A 21215-nucleotide genomic window follows, 5' to 3' on the forward strand; every position below is an offset into this window, starting at 1 on the left:
ATGAGTTTTCATGGATCAAATCTAATTCCTCAAGCATAAGAGTGAGACTACATTGCAAATATTTATACATGCCTCCACCCAAAAAAGTGGTTAGTAGAGACAAGTTACAAATTATGTGAGTCAGGGTGGCATTTCACACTTTTCACACTTATGACCAAAAGAAATGAATATAAAACTGGGCTCTTAAGTCATTATTTGTCTTTAAGGTGCCACAACATTTTCTTTATTTTGTTTTTGTTTTGTTTCCTGTTGATCTGATTTTTCAAACTGAAGGAAGAAAATCTACATGTAGAAGACATTTCCTCTCGCTCTGGAAACACTGGCAGGCATGGAGAGGTATGGGGCTATACTCTGCCCCTGCCCACTCTTTTGTTAAAAATAACCTGACAAGGCCTTCAGTTGTACAGTATGGAAACCATTTTAGAAGGGCTTAGAAAGAACACAAAATTATTTCCTGTCCTTCTGCAAGCAGGCAAGGACCTTTTTCTTCAAGCAAGCCTTCCCTCAGTAACCAGCTATCTTTGTGTGATTTTTAGATAGATTAGTATGCATTAATGCTTTGATTGGATTTTTAGTGGTCCTTGTGTTTTCCATTTTTGTGTTTTCCATTTCTCAGAGTAGCATTTAAAAAAAATTGTATACTTATAAATCTTTGCCTTAATATTGCCTGTTAATGATGTAAGATGCCTCTTCACTCATTGTTCATAGTTTTAAATATTGTCTTTTAGTGATGCTAATCACAATTGTTTTCAACTTTAAATATTTCTTTCATTACTGTAATGAATAGGACCACCTTCAGTCCTTTTCAAGAAGAAAGGTGGGGTAAAAATATTTTAAATAATCAATATTAACAGTTTTAATCTTTGAACAAAACTATATGATTAGTGTGTCAGCCATCTCATGCTTTCAGATCATTTATAATATATATAGTTGTAGTAATTAGCGACTCCGGTAACAAGTCTTCCATCCATCTATCTGTTTTCTACCCTCAAAAACTTTCAGATATCAGAAAACCCAGCACAGCAGAATTCTGGAAATAGCAACAGAAATTAAACAGTAATAAAATAGAGTCAAATATGTCTGGAGCTGAGAGAGTAAGAGGTTCATGTATGGAGAATGATAGGAGATAGAGGAAGAGTGTACTGGTAATATCATAGAGTGCCTGACTTTTTACTGCTGGGTGCTGGAAATTTGTACTTAAATTTTGGTCACGTTATTAACCGTAGTCTCATTTAATATAAAATAATTTATCTAAATGTTCTCTGTCAGATACCATGATTCCTCTCTGTGATGTTGCTCAAGTAATGTCTTTGAATTTGAAAAGAAGTAGATAATGTAAACTTCAGGAAAGTTAGCACAATCTTGGATTTTGTCCTTAGGTTTCTTTTATATTTAGAAATGGCAGCTATAAACATTTCCCCCACAAGAACAGGGATGTATATATGGATGTCCTTTTCATTACTATTGAGTAGATGTCACACACTTCTGATTCACAATGGATATGAATACATCAGATTGTCACCCACTGGCTTGGGTGGTCTCAGTAGAGGTAGGGCACAAATTACTTGAGTAATTCAGGATTAACTCAGTTGCTTTCTAGCATTTTTTCTGAACTATATACTGTATACAAAAATCAGTATTTGTAAATTTGTATCTCTGTAAGGACAGAATTCTCTTTTGGAATGCCCAAGTAGCCCTCCTACCTTGGACTTCTAAAAGAGTTTTACTAATTTTGGCTACACACCTATATGTGTCCTATGTTAATTTGGGGGGAAAAAAGCAGGAAAAGGCTGTGTTGTCCTCACATACAGATACAGGAACAGGAGATACCTTTATTAGACCATTAAAAATTAAAACAAAAGAAAAAAACAAACCGTGAGCTTTCAATGATCATTTATTTACCTCAGGCTGTGCACCAAGTTCTTGTGGGTAGTTCCAAAATTTTATGTTTTTATTAAAGTCCCAAAGTCTCATGGATGTTGGGTAATAAATTCCAAACTACTAGCTAAGGAGGCATTTGAAACCACATCCTCCCCCCATAGGCTTCATGCAGACTATCTCCATCTAAGAAGCCTAATCTGGCCCCAGCAATAGCCACGAGACTCTGGAACACCACCCTGTAAAATTGTTTTAGCTCAGCTAAAAGAAATACTCTGTATATAAACTTGATAGGCTAGCATGTGTATGGATGGTAGTGGCTACACACAATAGTGCCACATTTAGCACTGCAAATATGATTCCCACGTAGCTCCAGGAGTGAATAGACTCATGTGACCCCTTCAACAATGGCTGGGCTGCCTTAGTAGCCAAGTTATGGGGTGGCGGTGTTTCTGTCTTGCCCAAATAATGGACGTCAGCCATCTTTCTTTGTCCACACAATGCCCTGGAAGTTGTTTTAACTCAGTATCTGACACATCATGTCTTTTGTATGTTCTGGTACTGGTGATTAACAGTCTGTGTTCTCACCTGCCCACATACATGCGCAAAATACAGTTGATGTTTCAAAATTGGCCTAAGGAAAATAACACCTGATGTTTCAAACATTGACCTAAGGTAGGTCAGACCTGCCATGATCAATCACCATCACTGCCTTGTTTCAGTACACTATGGGAAGGAAGAGACAGTGGGGCTTCAAGGAACGCTTACAGATACATTTTGACTTGGCCTAGATTCTAGTTGGGTTCTGGGTCTAATCTAAAGCACATTCGGTTCCATGATGACTATAAATGTAACAATTATAAGGCAGATTTACCAAGATTGCCTTTGTTTATATAATTATTTGTACTATAGTGGATATGCTATATTATTTATGAGTGTATGTGTTGCCATAAACTCACTGTATGAAAGGAAAATAGCAGCTACAAATTTCTCGTAAGAAATATTCCTGTTGTCACTGATGTAGTCTCTTGCAATAATTACTGTACTTGTTTAATTGGGAGTATTTTTATTTCTCTTTACTTCATCTCTAATTGGAGAGAAAATATTTCATGCACAGCTTGTGCATGAGATAAAATGGATTTTGCCTTTTCCTTTTCATATTTTCTTCCACTGCTAATATTTTTCTTAAGGCTCCTGAGGGCAATAAGCACTAAGAATTGCAGTAGTAACTTTTAGCTGATATTAAAATTGCAGCTGTTGTGATTTAAGTGGTTAAATGCTTGGAATATTACAATAGTAATGTGAAGGAAGTTCAAGGAGAGATGCTGTTGTGAAGTGAAAATTGTTCTCTATTAAAAGATGTTATGATATGGGAAGTACTGAGCAGTCTACTGTAATAATTCTATTTATTTCATTTGTTTCTAACATAATATCCCACCAAAATCCTCAAGGGGATTAGATAGTATCTACAAAATAATACTGAATTATGCATTCATTTTCACAGTCTTTTAGTAATAACAAAACAAGATTTTCTTCTGACTTGGCATCAGACTAAGTAAACAACCAGCAACGTTATAATGACAGGACTGTACTGTGAAAGCTTCCTTCAAATATAGTCTCATCATCTTTCCATATACAGTATGTGTATACCATTGCTCAGTTATTGTGTTATGTGATTGTACTACAGTGAATCAGCAGTGTATATCTGGGCTGAATACTCTTTCTTACTATTTTATCAGGGCATTTGGGTTCTGCAAAAGCGTGTGTGTGTGTGTGTGTCTTGCCAGATTTGGGGGCATATGTGATGAAAATTCATTCATTTCCATTGGGAGCAAATTCTGCTAATTTGAGATGAGATGTCAAAGGGTTTAGTCTTCCCTCTGTTGTTTTATGGGAGATAAAACACTTTCTTCAGTTTGAGTAACCATAGTTCTTTATTTTTTTCTGGAGAGAGGATGCCTTATGAAGAATGTTACTTGGAATCGTAACACGAGCCAGAATTAACCTAGATTCACCTTCACTTCACCTTCACCTTCTCACTTTGGTCATATGAAAGTGACAGGTCTGATGAAGGGAGACCAAGCTACCCACAACGGTTCTCCATGCAAGTCAGAACCTCAGATTCTCTGCATTCTAGCTTCCTTAGAGAGCTTTCCTGACTAGCTGAATCTTCCCTCTTCAGACCTGCCACTTTCATGTGAGCAGAGGAACAATAGGGCTAGTTTGCTACCATGGACCTGTTGAATAAAAGATTTTGCTCTGCCACAGATGGACTACTGATGGCCTGTTAGCATGCAACTTTGTGGCCACTTGAACTGGCAGAAAAGCTTCCATATTTGTTTAAGGAAGAAGGTGAAGGAAAAAAAATATGCTGTTGCCTCATTTTAAGGAAAAGGGAAAAATGGATTTTAAATAATGATCAAAGGTTATTGCAGTCTAAAGGAAAGGCTTTTGCTGTACTTTAGTTCTCTGAAACAAGTGGAAAAATCAGATTATTCAAAAAATTGTTTCTTCTTTATTTTAGTTGATGGCTGCATACACAGAGCAGCTGGGCCTTGTCTAGTTGCTGAATGTCGCAACTTGAGTGGCTGTGAAACAGGGCAAGCAAAAATCACTTGTGGTTATGACCTGCCTGCAAAATGTAAGTAAGCCATTTTCCTTGGGTTTTTTTTTAATCAAGCTGAAATTTAAAACATCTCTTACTCTTCAGCACACTAATTTAATGAGGAACTTATTTACCTAATTATAAGATTAAATTAAATGTGCTTTTGTGATGACCTTTGTCCTTTTGGAAAGCTGAGACATTTGGAAAAGCGAGTTTCAGTTGATTAAGGGAAACATGCATGCTTACTTTTAGAAAGGTATGAAGCAATGGGATACTTTGCACGTAGGTGATGGCATTTCTGCTTATGAAGAGTCTGTTGTATGTTGAAGAAACTATGCTTTCTAGGTTAACTCCATGGTGAACAACTTTTGTAATGGTGCCGATTTCTTGACTGTGAAATGCATTTTGAGCCAGGAACATCAAACTGATGCATTCTGTGTTTTCAGCTGCTGTGTATAGTCTGATTGGCAGTTGCCATGACGGCATCTGTCAGACTTAAACGTTCAGTGGAATACTGTTCTCCTTGATGGAATGTTTTTCTTGCTTTGAAAATTGAATTGTTAAAATTCTCTTTATATGTTAATTGGGGAAAGGTTATCTTTATTGACCCTCTTGCATAACCATTTAGCCATGCTTGAAATAGTAAACACTGAGACAGCAGCACTTTGGAACCTGAAGTTGTAGTTACACACATAGTCATGGAACACGTTTTTAATCTCTAAATTGTATTGAATAAATAGGTTGAGTCTTTGTTGTAGTTCTTGAGGTCAGGTTCTGCAGGAAGAGGTGCATCGGTGTTCTAGGAACTGAATATTTTTGTGCTAGTTTGCTCATCTATTATATCCTTAATCCCACTATTATATCTATGGTTGGATTCACAAATGATGTGCTTGGTGTTCCAAATTGTTTTAGGTCCTATCCTATGAACAGGTTATATACGCTTATCAGATTACAAACAAATGGTTCTCTCTTCATGCTGTGACTATACAGCAGCAGGAGGATGGAGTTCCATCCCCTGGGCTGAATTCCGGCCTGTTTGGGACCCCCCAGGGAGTTAAAACCACCCCAAAGAGGTGGCGAAACGGGGGAGAAGCCTGTTGATCACAGAGGTACAGCAGTTACCCACGTTTGATCTGGGAAACTCTCCAATAAACCAGCGAGCGGAAACAAGCAGCTGAACTGGCTTGCTTGCAAGTTGTTGGCAGCCAGGAATGGAGAAATGATAAATCAGCCTAATTAACGTGGAGATAGAAATGGCTAAACAATTATATAAAGAAAATCTGTATTAAATGCCTTAGATAACATCTATTATATTTTAGGACCTATTTAGTTATTATTGGTATAAAATACAAAGTTTGTCGGTTAAATCACCTCAAATTATATAGATTTGGAACCGGAATTACTTTTATTAGGTATGTTATTAGAGGATTTTGAGAACATTGTATACTATGAGAGCAATATTATGATAGTAGCCAATATTGTACACTAAAATACACATATGAACAGTTTAGGTGTTTAAAAAATGTATAGATTTTGAAGGGACAACTAAGAAGACACCAAGATGAAAAAATAATAATTATAAGCAACCCATGTAACATGATATTTAACAAGCATGAATTGAATGTAGATAGATTGAAAAACTAATAAAATGTTTTTTAACAAGCACAAATTGAATTTAAATAGATTGAAAAACTAATAATTTTTTTTTAAAAAAGATTACAAATTACTGAAAACTGGTTCTGTGCTCCTTCTTGCAGTATCCCAGGTATTGTCTGCCTGCATCTCTCAGCAACTTTCAAAGTTTAGTGAAATGTATTTATTACTAGAATATTAATTCAGATTGCTTTGGCAGTACTTAGGGGATGGAAGCCGTCATTTCTCAAACCTGAGCAGGGAGAAAACATTGCGTAGCCTCTCCATAGTTTTCTTTTCTCTTTTACATTATTGAACCCTGCCATTTGTTCCTTCCATTTTTATTTTTATTTTTAGAGTACCACTTTCTGAGAATCAGAGCAGTAAACCCAATCTCTAGTCCCTGTTAGGGCAGACCCACTGAATCAGTAGCATTCATATGAGCATTGCTTTTTCCTCAGAAGGATGGGCGGCAGATTCACAAGAGAAAGTTATTCTGTCTGTTTGAAGGGTTTTTTTTACCCTACTCTTGAGCAGAAAAGATCTCAAGAACAGTTTACAAATACAGTAATGAGAAGCAATAAGAGAGTCCCTGGCCTCAGAGTTATAAGTTGAAACACACAACATGAAAGAAAAGGGGAATGGAATTGGGGAGGAGAAAAGCAAATTCAGGCACTAGTTCTTAAATACTAATTAATGAGGCGACTGGCTGGAATTGGGAAATAAAATCAGAAAAAAAGCTGGCCTCTCAGTTGAGTAATGTTGTTTTCGAACATACCTTCTTTGTTTCATAGGCAGCATATATGTAGTGTAACTAAATAAAGATGGAAGAACAGTCATAGATTTCAGAATATCTAATCTAGTCTTAAAGGAATGGGGGGGGTAAGGTTCTGGTGATATCCTGGATGAGAGACAATGGGGAGCCTGTGTATGATACACTGACATTTTAAAAGGGAGACTGGAATGTAGATATAGGAGGAATGGACAGATTAGTCTCTTTCTGGTCTTATACCAGTTTTGACTCTGATTCTTTTTCAGATTCGGTCCATAATTAAAAGAAAGGACAGTTTTGTTATTTTTTTTAACATGTCCATTTCACAAAATATGCATTTTTGCTCACCTTTCTAAAATATGAATTTCATATGCTGTTTTGGTACCTTTATAAAGCCAAAAGTTGTAGTGGAGATTTGGGAGAAAAGTGAAGATCAAAGGATAACTTCATTCTGGTGCACAGTCGCCTAAATGTGAACTTAAAAATACAGGTCCAAGTGAAATTTTTGAGCATCTCTGCTAGTATGTATGTATGTATGTATGTATGTATGTATGTATGTATGTATGTATGTATGTATGTATGTATGTATGTATGTATGTATGTATGTATGTATGTATTATTATTATTATTAGTATTAGTATTAGTATTAGTATTAGTATTATTATTAGTATTAGTATTAGTATTAGTATTAGTATTAGTAGCAGTAGCAGTAGCAGTAGCAGTAGCAGTAGCAGTAGCAGTAGTAGTAGAAGTAGAAGTAGTAGAAGTAGAAGCAGAAGTAGTAGATTTATTTATATAAAATATTTATTTGTTTAATAACATTATGAGAGCTTTGAACATTGTACCATCTATCTATCTATCTATCTATCTATCTATCTATCTATCTATCTATCTATCTATCTATCTATCTATCTATCTATCTATCTATCTATCTATCTATCTATCTATCTATCTATCTATCTATCTATCTATCACTTTGAATTTTGAAATACATCTCAAGGTCACTTGCTGATGCGGAAAGACACATCCAGTCCTGTGTATGGTAGTCTTGTTGAATTCCTTAAAAAAACTGATTTCTGTTGAAAGATGTCTATATAATGGATTGTAAATATGATGCTTATGTTCCTCCTGTTCAATTATTGTGATATTTTGTACAATATTGTAGTGGCAAATGTTCATTGTATTTTGTGATTGTGTCTGATGCAGTAGAAATGCTAAAATACAAAGGCAGGGAATATTAAGGTCATAGTAACATTTTTCAGATGGTTCAGGGACACACCAGGAATTTGACAATGGCATCAATTTACTCTCTAGAAATTTATTAATGTACTCACTGTTTTTTAGGAAATACTAGATGGGTATAGATTCATTTTTCTGATTGATTGACTGTAACAATGCAGATAATCTGAAGTGATAATGTACATGTGCTTGGAAGGGGATTCCTGCTGTGATATAAGTACTTAGCTGCTACATTGGCATTATCCTCTAGTGAGAATAATCAGCTTGTTTAATTACAGTTATCTTCAGAGATTTGAGAGCACACTGTTGCGTATGTATAATAATCTGTCTTTATTTAAGAAATTATATTTGAGGGCATTAGCCAAAGGTGAGATCACTTAATTCTACAGTATTTATTTATTCTATATCACTTACGGACAGATAATTACATTAATTGCTTGGATTAATGTTAATTGCTGCACATCCATTACAAACTGGACAATAAGAAATGTTGACACAGTTATATATTTATTTTAATGCAATACCAATGCAACATTTTTTTCAACCATCATGGACTGAGTTGTACTACAGAGGCTTCTACTGTTCAGTGGATAAGTACCAGAGTAGACATTATGCTCAGTAAGTACTGCAATCTGCAGTGGAAGCCTCTTGTGTTGGCAGTGGGACTTTTCAGACCTTTCTCCTTGAATAGTTTGTCTCAGAAAAAAAGTTCCCAAACTGATTTTCCATGTACTGTACCATAGTTATGTTTCACGTAGTTTTTAAAAATTTGCACAATGCTGATCATCACATGTAGTTGGGTCTCATGGTACTACGTCTGCAAATTTGGAAGCCCACTGTTGAAATTGCCCTTCTGGCATTCAATTTGCAGATTGCCTTACGCAAATGAATGTTTCTCAGTGGCAACTTTGTATCGACGTATTGGGTCCATCTACCAACAAGATGTTGTAAATGTCACTCAGATAATGTATGGGAAGCACTTTAAATGTTTATTAGTATTTCTATCAAATCATCACCGTTCAGTTATGTTCCGCATTGGGTTGATACTTTCCCCATAAAAGTCAGCTTAGATTTCAGAAAAGTTGCATTTGCAACTATAAACACATATGGCTGTCTTACTGAGACTGCTCACTAAAGGACAGGGTTGAGTGGTTAGATAAGGCTGTGTGAATCACAAGGATATAGTTTTAAAAACAAACTGAAATGTCTTACTATCCCTCATCATTTCCCTTTGAAACAACACAGAATTATTTGTGCCAGTAAAACGTAATTTCTTTTCCACTACCTTTAGAGGGTACTCTTTGTAAATATTCATTGAGCATATTGATGAAAACCTAATGCAGTTGCATATGTCTGTATGCACATGCTATTTTCTTATAATTGTTAAAGCAGCCACAGGAGCAAGACCAATCCAGGTTTGCAAGTGCATTTTTGAGGGGGAAAATTGGGTGTTTTCTTTCAGCCTGAGGTAGGGTTTTTTTTTACTGCTATCAGAAAAAGAAAACTACTCATCACTGTCGAGAAGAGGGGGAATAACTATGATTTGAGACCAGACCTTTCTGAACTTGCTCTCAGCTCTTCCCTTTTGTTTGGCTGTAATATTCCAAGAAATCCACGATATACCTTCAAGGGAAGCTTCTCATGACAGCCTCAGCCTAGGGGGGAAACACTTCAGACAGCCAGGAATTTTGAAATACCTGGAACACTGTTGGTGATTAGAAGTGATTAATTATAACATTCCAAGCAAGATTTAGCATGTAATAAGAGGAAATGAGGCATTAAAGAAAAGTCATGGAGGAGAATAAGAAGATACCTATAAAGATGACTTCTTAAGATGGTGAAGTAGTCTTAAGTAGAAAATAGGAGGAAATGTCAGGTAAAAATAACTTGTTTTTTCTTCTGGCAAACTTGATATAGCTCTGACAGTGTGGATAGACATTGCTATTTGGAGTAAGAGGAATGAAGCAATGTCACGTTCACTGATTGGTTGAAGCTGTTACAAGTATTAGCAGAAGTGGGAAAAGACTTAATTCTGTACTGGTGTTCTTACTTAAAACATGGCATACTTACTAATGTTCAGTAGCAATTACTGTAGTGTGACTGTGAGCCTAGCCCTATGTAATGCAAACAGCAGGTTAAGAGGCCTTAATAACGAAAAGAAGGGAGTCTTAACTTTCAGGTACGGGAGTGATATGTGTTCAAAGTATACTAAAAACTGTATTAACATGTTCTCCTCCATGTGCATAATCATAGTATTTCATTTGGGTATACAGTACATGTCTACAGTTATATATGTCCCCTCAAATGAAACATGTCAGGATCTAAAAATTATGGTGTACTGAGGCCAAAATCAAACGGAGAGAACAAACAACAGTCGGAACAAAAGTCGGAGACAATGAGAGAAAATGATTCTGAGAAAGTGTTTTTGTGTATTCATCAGATGAGTTTTCACTTTATAAAGTAAACCTGTGTGACCATGCATGTATCTGTGTATGGTTTATGATGAATATTTTTAAAAAGCCTATAATTTATTAACAGCTTTAAAAATTCAAATTGTGCCTTCCAAGTGTAATGTCTGTAATCCAGTGGGCTTAGAAGACATTGCATTTGACATTGACAATTCATAATTTTGTGCAATTATATGATGCAAGGAAGCAACAGGAAATATTTGAGAAATTATTGTTTCCCTTTATTTAGCACTTGAGCTGTTGTTCTAATATGGATATTACATGTAAAGCCTTTCCACATCTAACACAATTGGGAGAAACATTAGATAGAGAATCAATTGTGCTATAGTTTTGGAAGATGATTGTATAGTATAGATTCTATACTGTGAACTGTAGATCCATATTTTGTAACCTATGAAATTATGGTGTGACTTTATTATAATTATAATAGTTTTGTTCAGTTCAAGTTTATTGTATTAGCTAAAAGCCGTCACAATTGTTTAAAATACAGATATGGTCAATTAAAATCATGATAAAACCACAGACATAAAATAATAAGAGACCCTTCATATCTGAGAATCTCCCACACAATTGATCGCAATGGCTTTCAGAAAATTAGCCCGAATATTTCTGGCTGCTTTTGCGAATAGCGCTGTTCTGTACGTAACATAAGGGTCACAGTCCAGGAGTAACCTGACCACCTTTATCTGAGGGCTTTCCTCCTGTAGAGAAGCCAAAATGTTACCCAGGAGCTTTTCCTGGGGTTTTTGACATAGCTGACAGTAAAGTAGATAATGGAGAACATCCTCTATCTCACCTGCTCTGCAGATACATAGCCTTAGATATTTAGGGACATTCATATACCTCCCATCTAAGACAGCGGTCGGCATGGTTTGGAAGCGGAGTTCTGTGAAAACAGTTCTCAAGGAGGCAAAAGTAAGTATATGTAGGTATTGTGCCATTGGTGGTCTGTTTTCAACAGATGGTACCATTGAGAGAAACCTGAAGAGTGAATTAAGGCCAGGTCCTGGTCGTTATCCAATTTATAGAGCCAGTCTCTCAACATTCTTTTAACCCCAGAAAAGATGAAAATATCTGTGGAGAGGGATTTAGATTTTAGTAGGCTTTGAACTAAAGTTGCCCAGCCACCACTCTTGCATTGCTCTACCATACAACGTTTGGGTAGGCGGTGGTCGGGCATGTCCATCACCCTCTTAAAGTAAGAGACTATAGCTAGAGTTGCCCTGGCTTTGATGGATACCATGCCTGTCTCTGTTCTAAGATAAGCTGCTGGAGTCCCCTGGGGCGCCGCGAGGATGTGTCTCAGAAATTTATTCTGTCCTACTTCAAGATGATGTAGGTTGTTCTGATTCATACCCCAGATCTCAATTCCATAAAGCTTTTGGGAGAAGACCCTTCCTGAAAATACTTTTAAAAATAGGGTTACTAGTTTGCCACCTTTAGAATGAAAAAATTTGACCAGAGCATGGCTAGATTTCTGAACCGATATTTTCATGCTCTATATCTGGGATTTCCAGCAGTTTTTCTCATTGAAATGCACTCCCAGGTATTTGAAAGTCTGGACTTGTTCTATTTTGTTTTCGCCTATAGTCCAGTTAAACTTAGGGGGATGCTTTCCAAAAATCATCACTTTAGATTTTGTGTAATTTATTTTTAGTTGCTCTAGGTGGCTAAACTCTTGGAGCTTATTTCAGCTTCGTTTCAATCCCTTTTTGTTCATAGATAATAGAACAATGTCATCAGCATATATGAGACATGCAGTCTTATAGTTCCCAATTGAGGGGGGGAAATGATCTGGATGGTTTAAGGCTGTTACAATATTATTAATATAAAAGTTAAAAAGTAGGGGTGCAAGTAAGCATCCTTGTTTTACCCCTTTGTTAGTGTGTATTTCCTCTGTCAGCCTTCCATCTGTGCTAATCCTTACCCTCAACGTTGTGTTGGAGTATAGTTCTTGTATTAGAGTTAGGAGTCTCTTATCAATGTTGGTCTCTGTGAGCTTATCCCACAGGCAGTTTCTAGTGATTGTGTCTAATGCAGAGGAGAAGTCAATAAAAGCTGTGAACAGCCATTTGAATGGCCTGAAGGTATATTTGCACACGAGATGATGTAGCACGTAGATTTGATCTACTGTGCTATGCCCCTTCCTAAAACCTGCTTGTTCCTGATGAAGGATATTATTTTCCTCCATCCATTTAGTTAGCTTCTGGGAAAGAAGGTGGGTATAAAGCTTGGAGCTAATATCCAGTAAGCTGATTGGGCGGTAATTCCGGGGGATGGATTTATCGCCTTTTTTGTAGATTGGGAAAATTATGCTCTGCCTCCACCCATCGGGAAAAATTCCTGTAGCATTAATTTGAGAGAAGAGCTGTGCCAGGACTGGGGCCCACCATTCCGGGTTGTTCTTATACACCTCTGGTGGGATCATGTCCTCACCAGGTGGTTTATCTGTTGCTAGGGCATTGATAAGTTTATACACTTCCCGTTCTGAAAGTGGGGGCCATTCAGGTGTAGAGTTTAGTAGAGTCTGGAGGGTTCTCACTTTTTGTAGGCCAGTGTCTGCATCACTATTGAAAATAGTTTGAAAGTAGTGGCACCAGGCATTTGCCGTGATGCAGGCATTTGGTGCAGGATTGGGACCTATATCCATAGCTGAGACCATACTCCAGAATTTTCGCTCTTTCTTTTCCAGCACAGCCTGCCCTAGTTCCTCCCACTGGACTGACATGAATGCCCATTTCTTTTGTTTTAAAAGTTCCTTATATTTTGAGCGGTAGCGAGCCAGCACCTCCAGATTCGATTTTGAGTGCATCTTCCTCGTCTTCCTTGTTAAATGAGCTACAGTAGATGCTTTTTGGTTAGTCTACATTCTTGGTCGTACCATCCCCATTTATGTGAGGCCGGGGAGGACTCCTGTGGCTTTTTCGTTAATAGAGGTCTTAAGTTAAAATTGATATACAGTAGTTGGTGCCTTCTATTGGATCCTTATGTCCGATTACAATATCCCTATGTGCACTCAACAGATGTGGGTTGTGCATTCTGTCACAAGGAGTGCTTCCTATTTCGCTAGTTAACTTGAAGTTGCTTGAATTGATCAGTAATATCTGTGATGAGATGGGTTTTTGAGTTAAAATCTTTTAAGGCATATGGGTTTTGTAATTAAGAAATAAGCCAGAGAGGTTCCATTTTGTTTCTTTGTATATAGTATCTGTGCTATGCTGACAAGTTGTTTTCTAGGCGAGCAGAGAGAATGTTATTCTGAAGGCCTGAGAAAGGACTGTGTGATTAGATAGATTTGTTGTGACTCTTTGAGAAACCACCATAAACCCAAATAACATCTGCTGTGTATGAGAAAGAATTCATGTGATGTAACAGGACTGTTTGCCTAGTAACGAACTCTGATTGGATGACATCGTGGGAAGGTGCATTAGGCCCTTGCCAGTTACTCTTGAAAAAGGAACTTTTTACCTATGGACTTTGTCTTTCTAAGACCGACCTTTCAGTGATTCGTGACCTACATTTCAGCCATATGGGACTTACTCTGATGTCTTTAGAGAGAGTTTGGTGGCCTACCTACATGGACTGGTTTCTATGCTTTGCTGGATTAATTATAGACTTATGGGATTTTACCTAAGGACTGTGCATGGACTATTTTCTATGGACTGTTCTATGGAATATTCTTTATGGACTTCTTTTCTTGGAATACTCCATATGGACTATGCTCTTGTAATTTAGTAAGGACTATGGTATATTTACTGGATTCTTCTTTTCTAAGGACTATGGGACATATAATGGATTTTTACTTTTGTTTATGGGTTTTTATTCTATAGGATCACTGAGGACTATAGCCTTTTTATAACCAACTTGGATTATTTTGTTTACTAATGATTTCCTGGACTGGAACTGTTTTTATTCTTTTTAATGGCTTTTTGGGTTTTTGAATACTTTTCTATTTTTCATGTTTTCTTTGCCTCACTACAACTGTGTAACTAAACAGCACAATGCTAGTTTATTTGTTTTGGTTTAATTTGGCTTAGTAACATGCTTTTCTTTAATAAAATAAAGATTATAAAACTCATTTGGTTTCCTGAACAGTACACTTGCCATAGGGTCATCTGAGAGTGCTGCCTCGGCCTAGCTTACTTAGAGTCCTGTCAGTGGTGCAAGTTAAGTCTAAGGACTACAAAGCCCACTTGACCTTTTCACAATAATATCTGAGAGTACCAGGGTGTTCTTATGTGGGCAGACCTGTGAGAAGGAGTGTTGTAGCATGGCTGGCTGAATTGGACTCTTTCAGCCCATTTTAGCATGTGCAAACTCCTGATTGCTCTCTGTCCAAGCGTACACGTGTGTTTTCGAACACCATGAAAACTGTACTTGGATTCAAGAGTTCCTTTAACTCATACAATCTTGTTTCTTTTGCCAATACTTTTGTACTAGAAGACCAACGCACATCATGAAAATGAGCTGAAATGCTCTTCTGGTTAAGTCTCAAGTTTCATTCAAAAGAGGATAATTTCCAGTTGTCTTCAACTACTACTTCCTGTTGGCTCTATTAAATGCACAAGATTTTGTATGACTTGCACAAACATCTTCAGGTTTTGTCTACAATATACAGTAGTCTTGAGTTGTCTTTCCTCTCATCTTAATTTGCTGGCAGTTGAGACAGGAGACCCCTGGACTGTCATATCTATCCATGCAGAGCTGGGGGAGTTACTTTTAAGAAGAAAGAACATAAAGACGTGCTCAAGCCCTCCACATCTGAATGATAGGATGATGCTCTGGATCCATCTCTTTGTTTGCATAGAGGAAATTCTCCAATGCCATCTACTTTCAAAGAAGCTTAAGAAGCTAAACTTTCCTTCTTGTAAATGGGCAGTTGGATATAGATTCCTAGGATCAATATAACAAAGAGGTTGTGTGATAAGGATTGATTGGAAATGTGTTTTATTATAGGAGTGGATAGCAGTTCAACTACTCAAAATAATGTGAACTAGGCTTAAGTTCACAAAAATAATGTGAATTCATTAGTAGGCTTAGGAGTCAGAAATCAATAGTGATGCTTTTTTAATAGTGGAACCTTATAATGGAAAATTCTAGCAAAAGTCTCAGGAGCCCAATCTGTCATATTTGAGCTTGGGACAGGAGTAATGTACAATGCATGCTTTTCAGAAGATAATCAAAATCTTCATCTTACATTCATATAATAAAATATCTTTGTTGCTTGCCTAGCAATCTGTAAATATGAACATACATTCTAGTTTATGTGGCAAAATTAATTCTCTCTCTGCATATATAACACACACAGATTTGTCTTAAGGGTCATAGGACTACTACATTAGGAGCTTCTTTGTCTTTGCTATGTTACTCATTACTGATTTCTCCCAGCTGCTTTTTGTGTTCTGATTTTACTTTGCGAGTGCTGTAACTGAGTGACTTATATTTAACAATACTATGAAATTGTAGAAGTAGAACAATCTAATGAATGTTTGGAATCTGTCATCTATTTTATGAAACATAAACTACAAATCTCATTGATTTTGTTCTTATCTATTACTCTTCCTAGTTATTTTAGCAGTTGTAATCTAGATGCTCACCATAACATGGTCACTTTATTCAGGTCACAGTGTCCTGCAGTCAAGATGCTTCAGATTCTTGTTATGGAAAGAATATTTAGATTGTTAGGCCACACATAAATTCAGTACAATATTGAAGGAGGCAATAACTTCACTTTCAGTCATTTTGTCACCTGCAATGAGTTAGTACAATGTATTGATAGATTGCTAAAATCTTAAGAGGAAAAGGGTGAAGGGGGGATTTTGTGCTACTCTGAGTACTGTTTGTGTTTTGTCCTTTCTTTCCAACATAACTATTTACTCTGAAGCATCAAGAAACCTTAACTAGGTTTAAAATGTTATAGAGATTAAGACATAACATAACCAATATTGGTTTTATTTTTTATTTTAAAAAAATATTTTATTTATATGCCATTTTTGTTAGGCATTTATTTATACTTACCCATTAGTAGATTTAATCCAGTATAGAATTATATCATCCTTTTCCAAATTGAATATAAAAACCAAAGCTAATATTCATCAAGGTGCTGCTTTCAAGCATGGGGAGAGTCTCCTAAAGCCTCATCAAGACAGTATGCTGCCATCTAATTTACAAGGGAGGATAAATGGTTCTGATAGGCCCTGCCTTGTTTGTAAGGGAATTCTTGAAATACCAGAATTGTTTAGTTCTTCTGTGAACCTCTGCAAGAAGATGAAGGATGCCATTTTAGACAGGCATGGCATGTGTCAGTCGAAAGTACTGTTTCTCCCCGAAAATAAGATAGGGTCTTATAGTAATTTTTGCTTAAAAAACAGGATTAGGGCTTATTTTGGAGTCATGTTTTATTTTTTTTCAAGTACAACAATTTACATTTATTCAACTACCATCATTCATCTTATTATTATTAATTAATTCCCATTTTTCTTCCTCTTCTTTAAATGTACCTGGTGCCACTTCCTCCAGGGGTGTCTCCGCCACCACCGCTGCCAGGAGGCACCGCGGTGATGGCTCGGGTTCCTCCAGTGGTGGTGCCTGGGCTGAGGCTGCTGGCGGGCGCTGCATTTGTTTTGCGGGAAACAACAGCAGCAGTGGAAGGGGCAGCATTGGTGTGGAGGTTGGCAGAGTCCCGAAGCCAGTGAGCCCGGCTGAGGAGAGGGCAACAGCTGCTTCAACATGGCAGTGGCCTTGCCAGTGGCACCAAAGAGAGAGCCGAGCAAGAGGAGGGTTAAAAGGCTTATAGTAGGAGAAAGAGGGGAGGGGGGAAATAAAGGCATGGCAGGGGCCTGGCTGTCTGGCGGGGGCCGGAGCTCCTAAATTGCCTGCCCCCTCCAACCTTATGCTTTGGTAGCCTGGGTGCACGCTGGAGGGGGAGGAAGCACGCACACTGCAGAGATGCTAGCCCCAAGAGCCGTTGGAAACTTAGGAGCCAAGGAGCAAGCTCCTGGTGGCACGCAGCTCCTTCCTCTCTGGCTGCCCCACCCCTTTGCAAGCAAGGGAAGCGGGAGAGGAGGGGAAGAAGTTTTAAGTCTCTCTTGAAGGCTTGGGAGGATCCCGGTGAGTCCCTGGTGGAGGGCAGGTTTTCACTTAACTAGGGCTCATTTTTTGGGTAGGGCTTATATTACAATCATCTTGAAAAATCATACTAGGCCTGAGCTTATTTTCAGGGTAGGGCTTATTTTTGGGGAAACATGGTAAATAGTGCAATGGAGTAGATATTTCCCAAGTAAATTCTTCCTTAATAATATTTACCACAGTTAAAAATATTGAGCACCTGTGCACTTTTAAAAACTCCTGTTCAGGTCCTCACATGCCTGAGAGATTTGTTCTGTCCACACAGTCTGCTTTATAATGCCTGCTCTATGAGCTCAGAATCCCAATCAGTTCAGTACTCTGATTAATCTGTTTTAATTTTGAATTCCCACTCATTTGGGACAGAATCCATGAATTTCTTTAGGAACAAGGAATTGAACTTGTATGCATTATCTTAAATCAAATGAACCTAGATGTTTAAGAAGTGCTCTGAATTGAGTTATTAATGAGGTGCCAAATATGGAGCTGATAGATGAACAGTGACTGTAATTTTTTTAGATTCGGAAGAGATCTTTGTTTGCATTTTCTCCAGTTTTCTTGCTTGCCTCATCAATATGAGCTCAGGACACAGTAATCCCAACCTCAAGGAACAACTAAGCAAAGAGCACTCTTCACTGGGTTTCAGCCCTTTCTACGGATTCACTTCACCCGAGATGTTCTGATTGGCTGCTGCCAGCCCTTGTGACATTTATTGAATACAAAATTTGTAAGGCGATTTGACAGACAAATGGTGAAAGAAAGGTTACATAAATGGGAGAACTTGCAAGAAACAAAAGGAATCTCTTTTGTAACTATGAATTATTCATGTTTAAGAGTCTCTTGTCAACCATTGAAAGTACATAAATTACAAGAAAGGAGCTTTTTATGTTGTTGGGTTTTTTAAACAAATCCACAAGGCCCATCTCTAGTTGCTGATATTCGTTTGAAGTCTTGTTAGGATACTACTGCTGGAATTTAAAAGGCAGCAGTGGGCTTCTTGCAGACCTAATTCCAAACATGAAGGAATTAAAGAGGGCTGTAATTTGTATAGTTTCCCTTTAGCAAAGTAAGACTGTCATTTTTTTCCTTGCTGACAACATGGAGATGATATTCTGCAGCAATATTGGGCCATTTCATGGTGTTTTGAATCATGTGTACAGAAGGACAACATTAATTCATAAACTGAAGGGTTTTTTAAAGAATTCAGTGCTTGGCTTTTAAAAACAAGCATACATATGCTACACACAAATTGCAATGGAAACTTCCCCCATGTAGAATTACCAAAGTGCCAGGGATTGCCTGAAGATAAGCACATGATATTTATTATGGTTTCTGGGAGACGACAGAAGCAAGAACAGCTGGGATGTGGCTATAGTTGCTCTGTACCAAAATATTTTGAAGGGCTGTTTTGGAGTTAATTAAATGGTGAAGCAAAGGTGTGAGTAGGTACAACACATACAATGGAAAAATATACACACACTTTAACCTCTCAGTTAAACTAATGTTGCTATGCCCTCTTTGCTACATGTTCAGATTGGAAAGCTATATTCCAATTTCCAAACCCTTGCTCTATAAACATGCTACCTATATGTTTTCAAGAAGATGTCCCTTTGTCATCTGAAATGAAAAAGGGGTGGGTGGGACATGGGAATTAGTTTAATAACCAAGCAGTTGTATAGTGCCAAGATGGATGGAATGGAGACTATGACAGGTAACATTAAGAACACCCCATAAAGGGAAAAACCCAGTAATTTCACAGCTTCACTGTTTAAACAGCTTTAATGAATGAGCTTCCGAATATTAGTTCTGTATTCTTTTTTTTACACACACACACACACACACACACACACACACACACACACACACACACACACACACACACACACACACACACACACACACACACACACACACACACACTTTTTTAATATTTTAATTGTATTTTTACAACCAGACACATCATGCAGGCATGATTCTAAAAAGCCAGATTGAACAGGAAAGAGTTAAAAAGTAAGCTAAGAGTCAGTTACTTGGGTCTTGATTGAGAGGAGCAAAAGTTCAGATCGCTCCAGATGTGGAGCTGATTTTTCCTTCAATAACGTACGTGAGGAGCCTGTTCGCTCTTAGAAATCATGAGGAATATTTACTGGAAATGTTAGAGTGAAACATAGCTGCTATTTGTTTTTCTAAGATAAAGAGAAATACAATATCTTGTTTATGTTCTACAAAATTGTTTGTTAATTACCTAAGCATAGATGGCAAAATATCTGCCTTTCTGGAGAACTGTCAGTCCATTATTTCTTTAAATTACACCTGTTGGCTTGTTTTATACTTTAAAGAAAAGCAGTCTTTTTAGTCTGTTTCTGTGACTTTTCTCTTCAGCTCCCCCCCAGCAGACAAATGTATGCAATGTTTAATTTCACAAAGCTCTTGCTGGCAAGCCTGTATCGTGCATGCTCAATCTTATAAGAAAGTGGCTGCTTTCTCCTTTTGAAAGGCCTTTTTGAAGATCAGTATTTCAGTTCCAGCAGTCTGGATTCTTTTCAAATAAAAAAGTGGGTGGAGCCAACCATTCCCCTTCAAGATAAGCAGAATTGTTTTTTTTTTTTCAATTCGTGTGATATGTTTTAAATCTGAGATCACCTACTGTTTAAAAAAAAAATCATAACTCAAAAACCCTGTGGCCAAACCTGACCCAGAACAAGAATATTCTGTTTGCTGCATCTGTGCCAGCCTTGGTGTTGCTCCAAAGCCAAGCCTCAAAGGTATAATTTTTTTGTTTGGGTTGCCCCCATTTTTAGAATTAACTTGTAGAAAGTTGACTTGCTGTGCTGCAAAATAACATAGTTGCACTGTTGCACTACTCTAATAATCCCAATTAACAGGTTGAATCATTTAGTTATATAAGAGCATATTTTGCATCTGATTCCTCTTTGAAGGCCTAACAGGATGCTGTTCTCATCAACACATATTGGAGGAGCCAACGTAAAGTTTTTTAAAATACATAAGTGGACAACTGGTGTTTGGCCCTTAATCCTTTTGGGTGTAGAGCTTTGAAGCTTTAGTCAATCATTATTTCAGGACCTGGGGAAGATTAAAAATTGTTTTCTAAATGATGTGCAGGCTTAACCTCTTTGCACTCTGCTGCTCGTTTTCATGCAGATGTTACCTGGCCTTGGGCACCAGTACAATTCAAGATTCTTCATTTTAATTATATATACAGTTTGCCATAATCATGTTAAATTTTTCAATTTTTATGGCTCTCCTTTTAGCTTTTATAGGCAAGTAACATTTGCTAGAGGTTGTAATTATTAGTTGATGAAGATCCAGTTGATGCCTGAGTCTCATTTAAGGCATTTTATTCTTCAAAAAAGAATTTTTAGTTGTTGTACTGAGCACTCAACCTTCTAGATATCAGCTTAGATAATTGTAATATAGAGTTTTTTGGTTTGGTTACCTTAGCTTCATACTTAGTTTTCCCTTTACAAAATTAAGA

General features: G+C 37.3%; 2 protein-coding genes across 4 annotated transcripts in view; both read left to right on the plus strand.

Moving 5' to 3' along the window:
* MACROD2 (mono-ADP ribosylhydrolase 2) overlaps positions 1 to 21215 on the plus strand; it is a 1236456-nt gene that overhangs the window by 312702 nt on the left and 902539 nt on the right. For all 3 annotated transcript variants that reach the window (XM_073003448.2, XM_073003446.2, XM_073003438.2), the window contains exon 5: positions 4403 to 4519. In XM_073003448.2, coding sequence (XP_072859549.1) covers positions 4403 to 4519 — 117 coding nt within the window. The remainder of the gene's footprint in view (positions 1 to 4402; positions 4520 to 21215) is intronic.
* The window catches only part of LOC144588161 (uncharacterized), a 396092-nt gene that overhangs the window by 256117 nt on the left and 118760 nt on the right, over positions 1 to 21215 (plus strand). The window lies entirely within an intron of this gene.

The sequence above is a fragment of the Pogona vitticeps genome, chromosome 1 (genome assembly GCF_051106095.1).
Source record: "Pogona vitticeps strain Pit_001003342236 chromosome 1, PviZW2.1, whole genome shotgun sequence".
In the NCBI taxonomy this organism is placed as follows: Eukaryota; Metazoa; Chordata; class Lepidosauria; order Squamata; family Agamidae; genus Pogona; species Pogona vitticeps.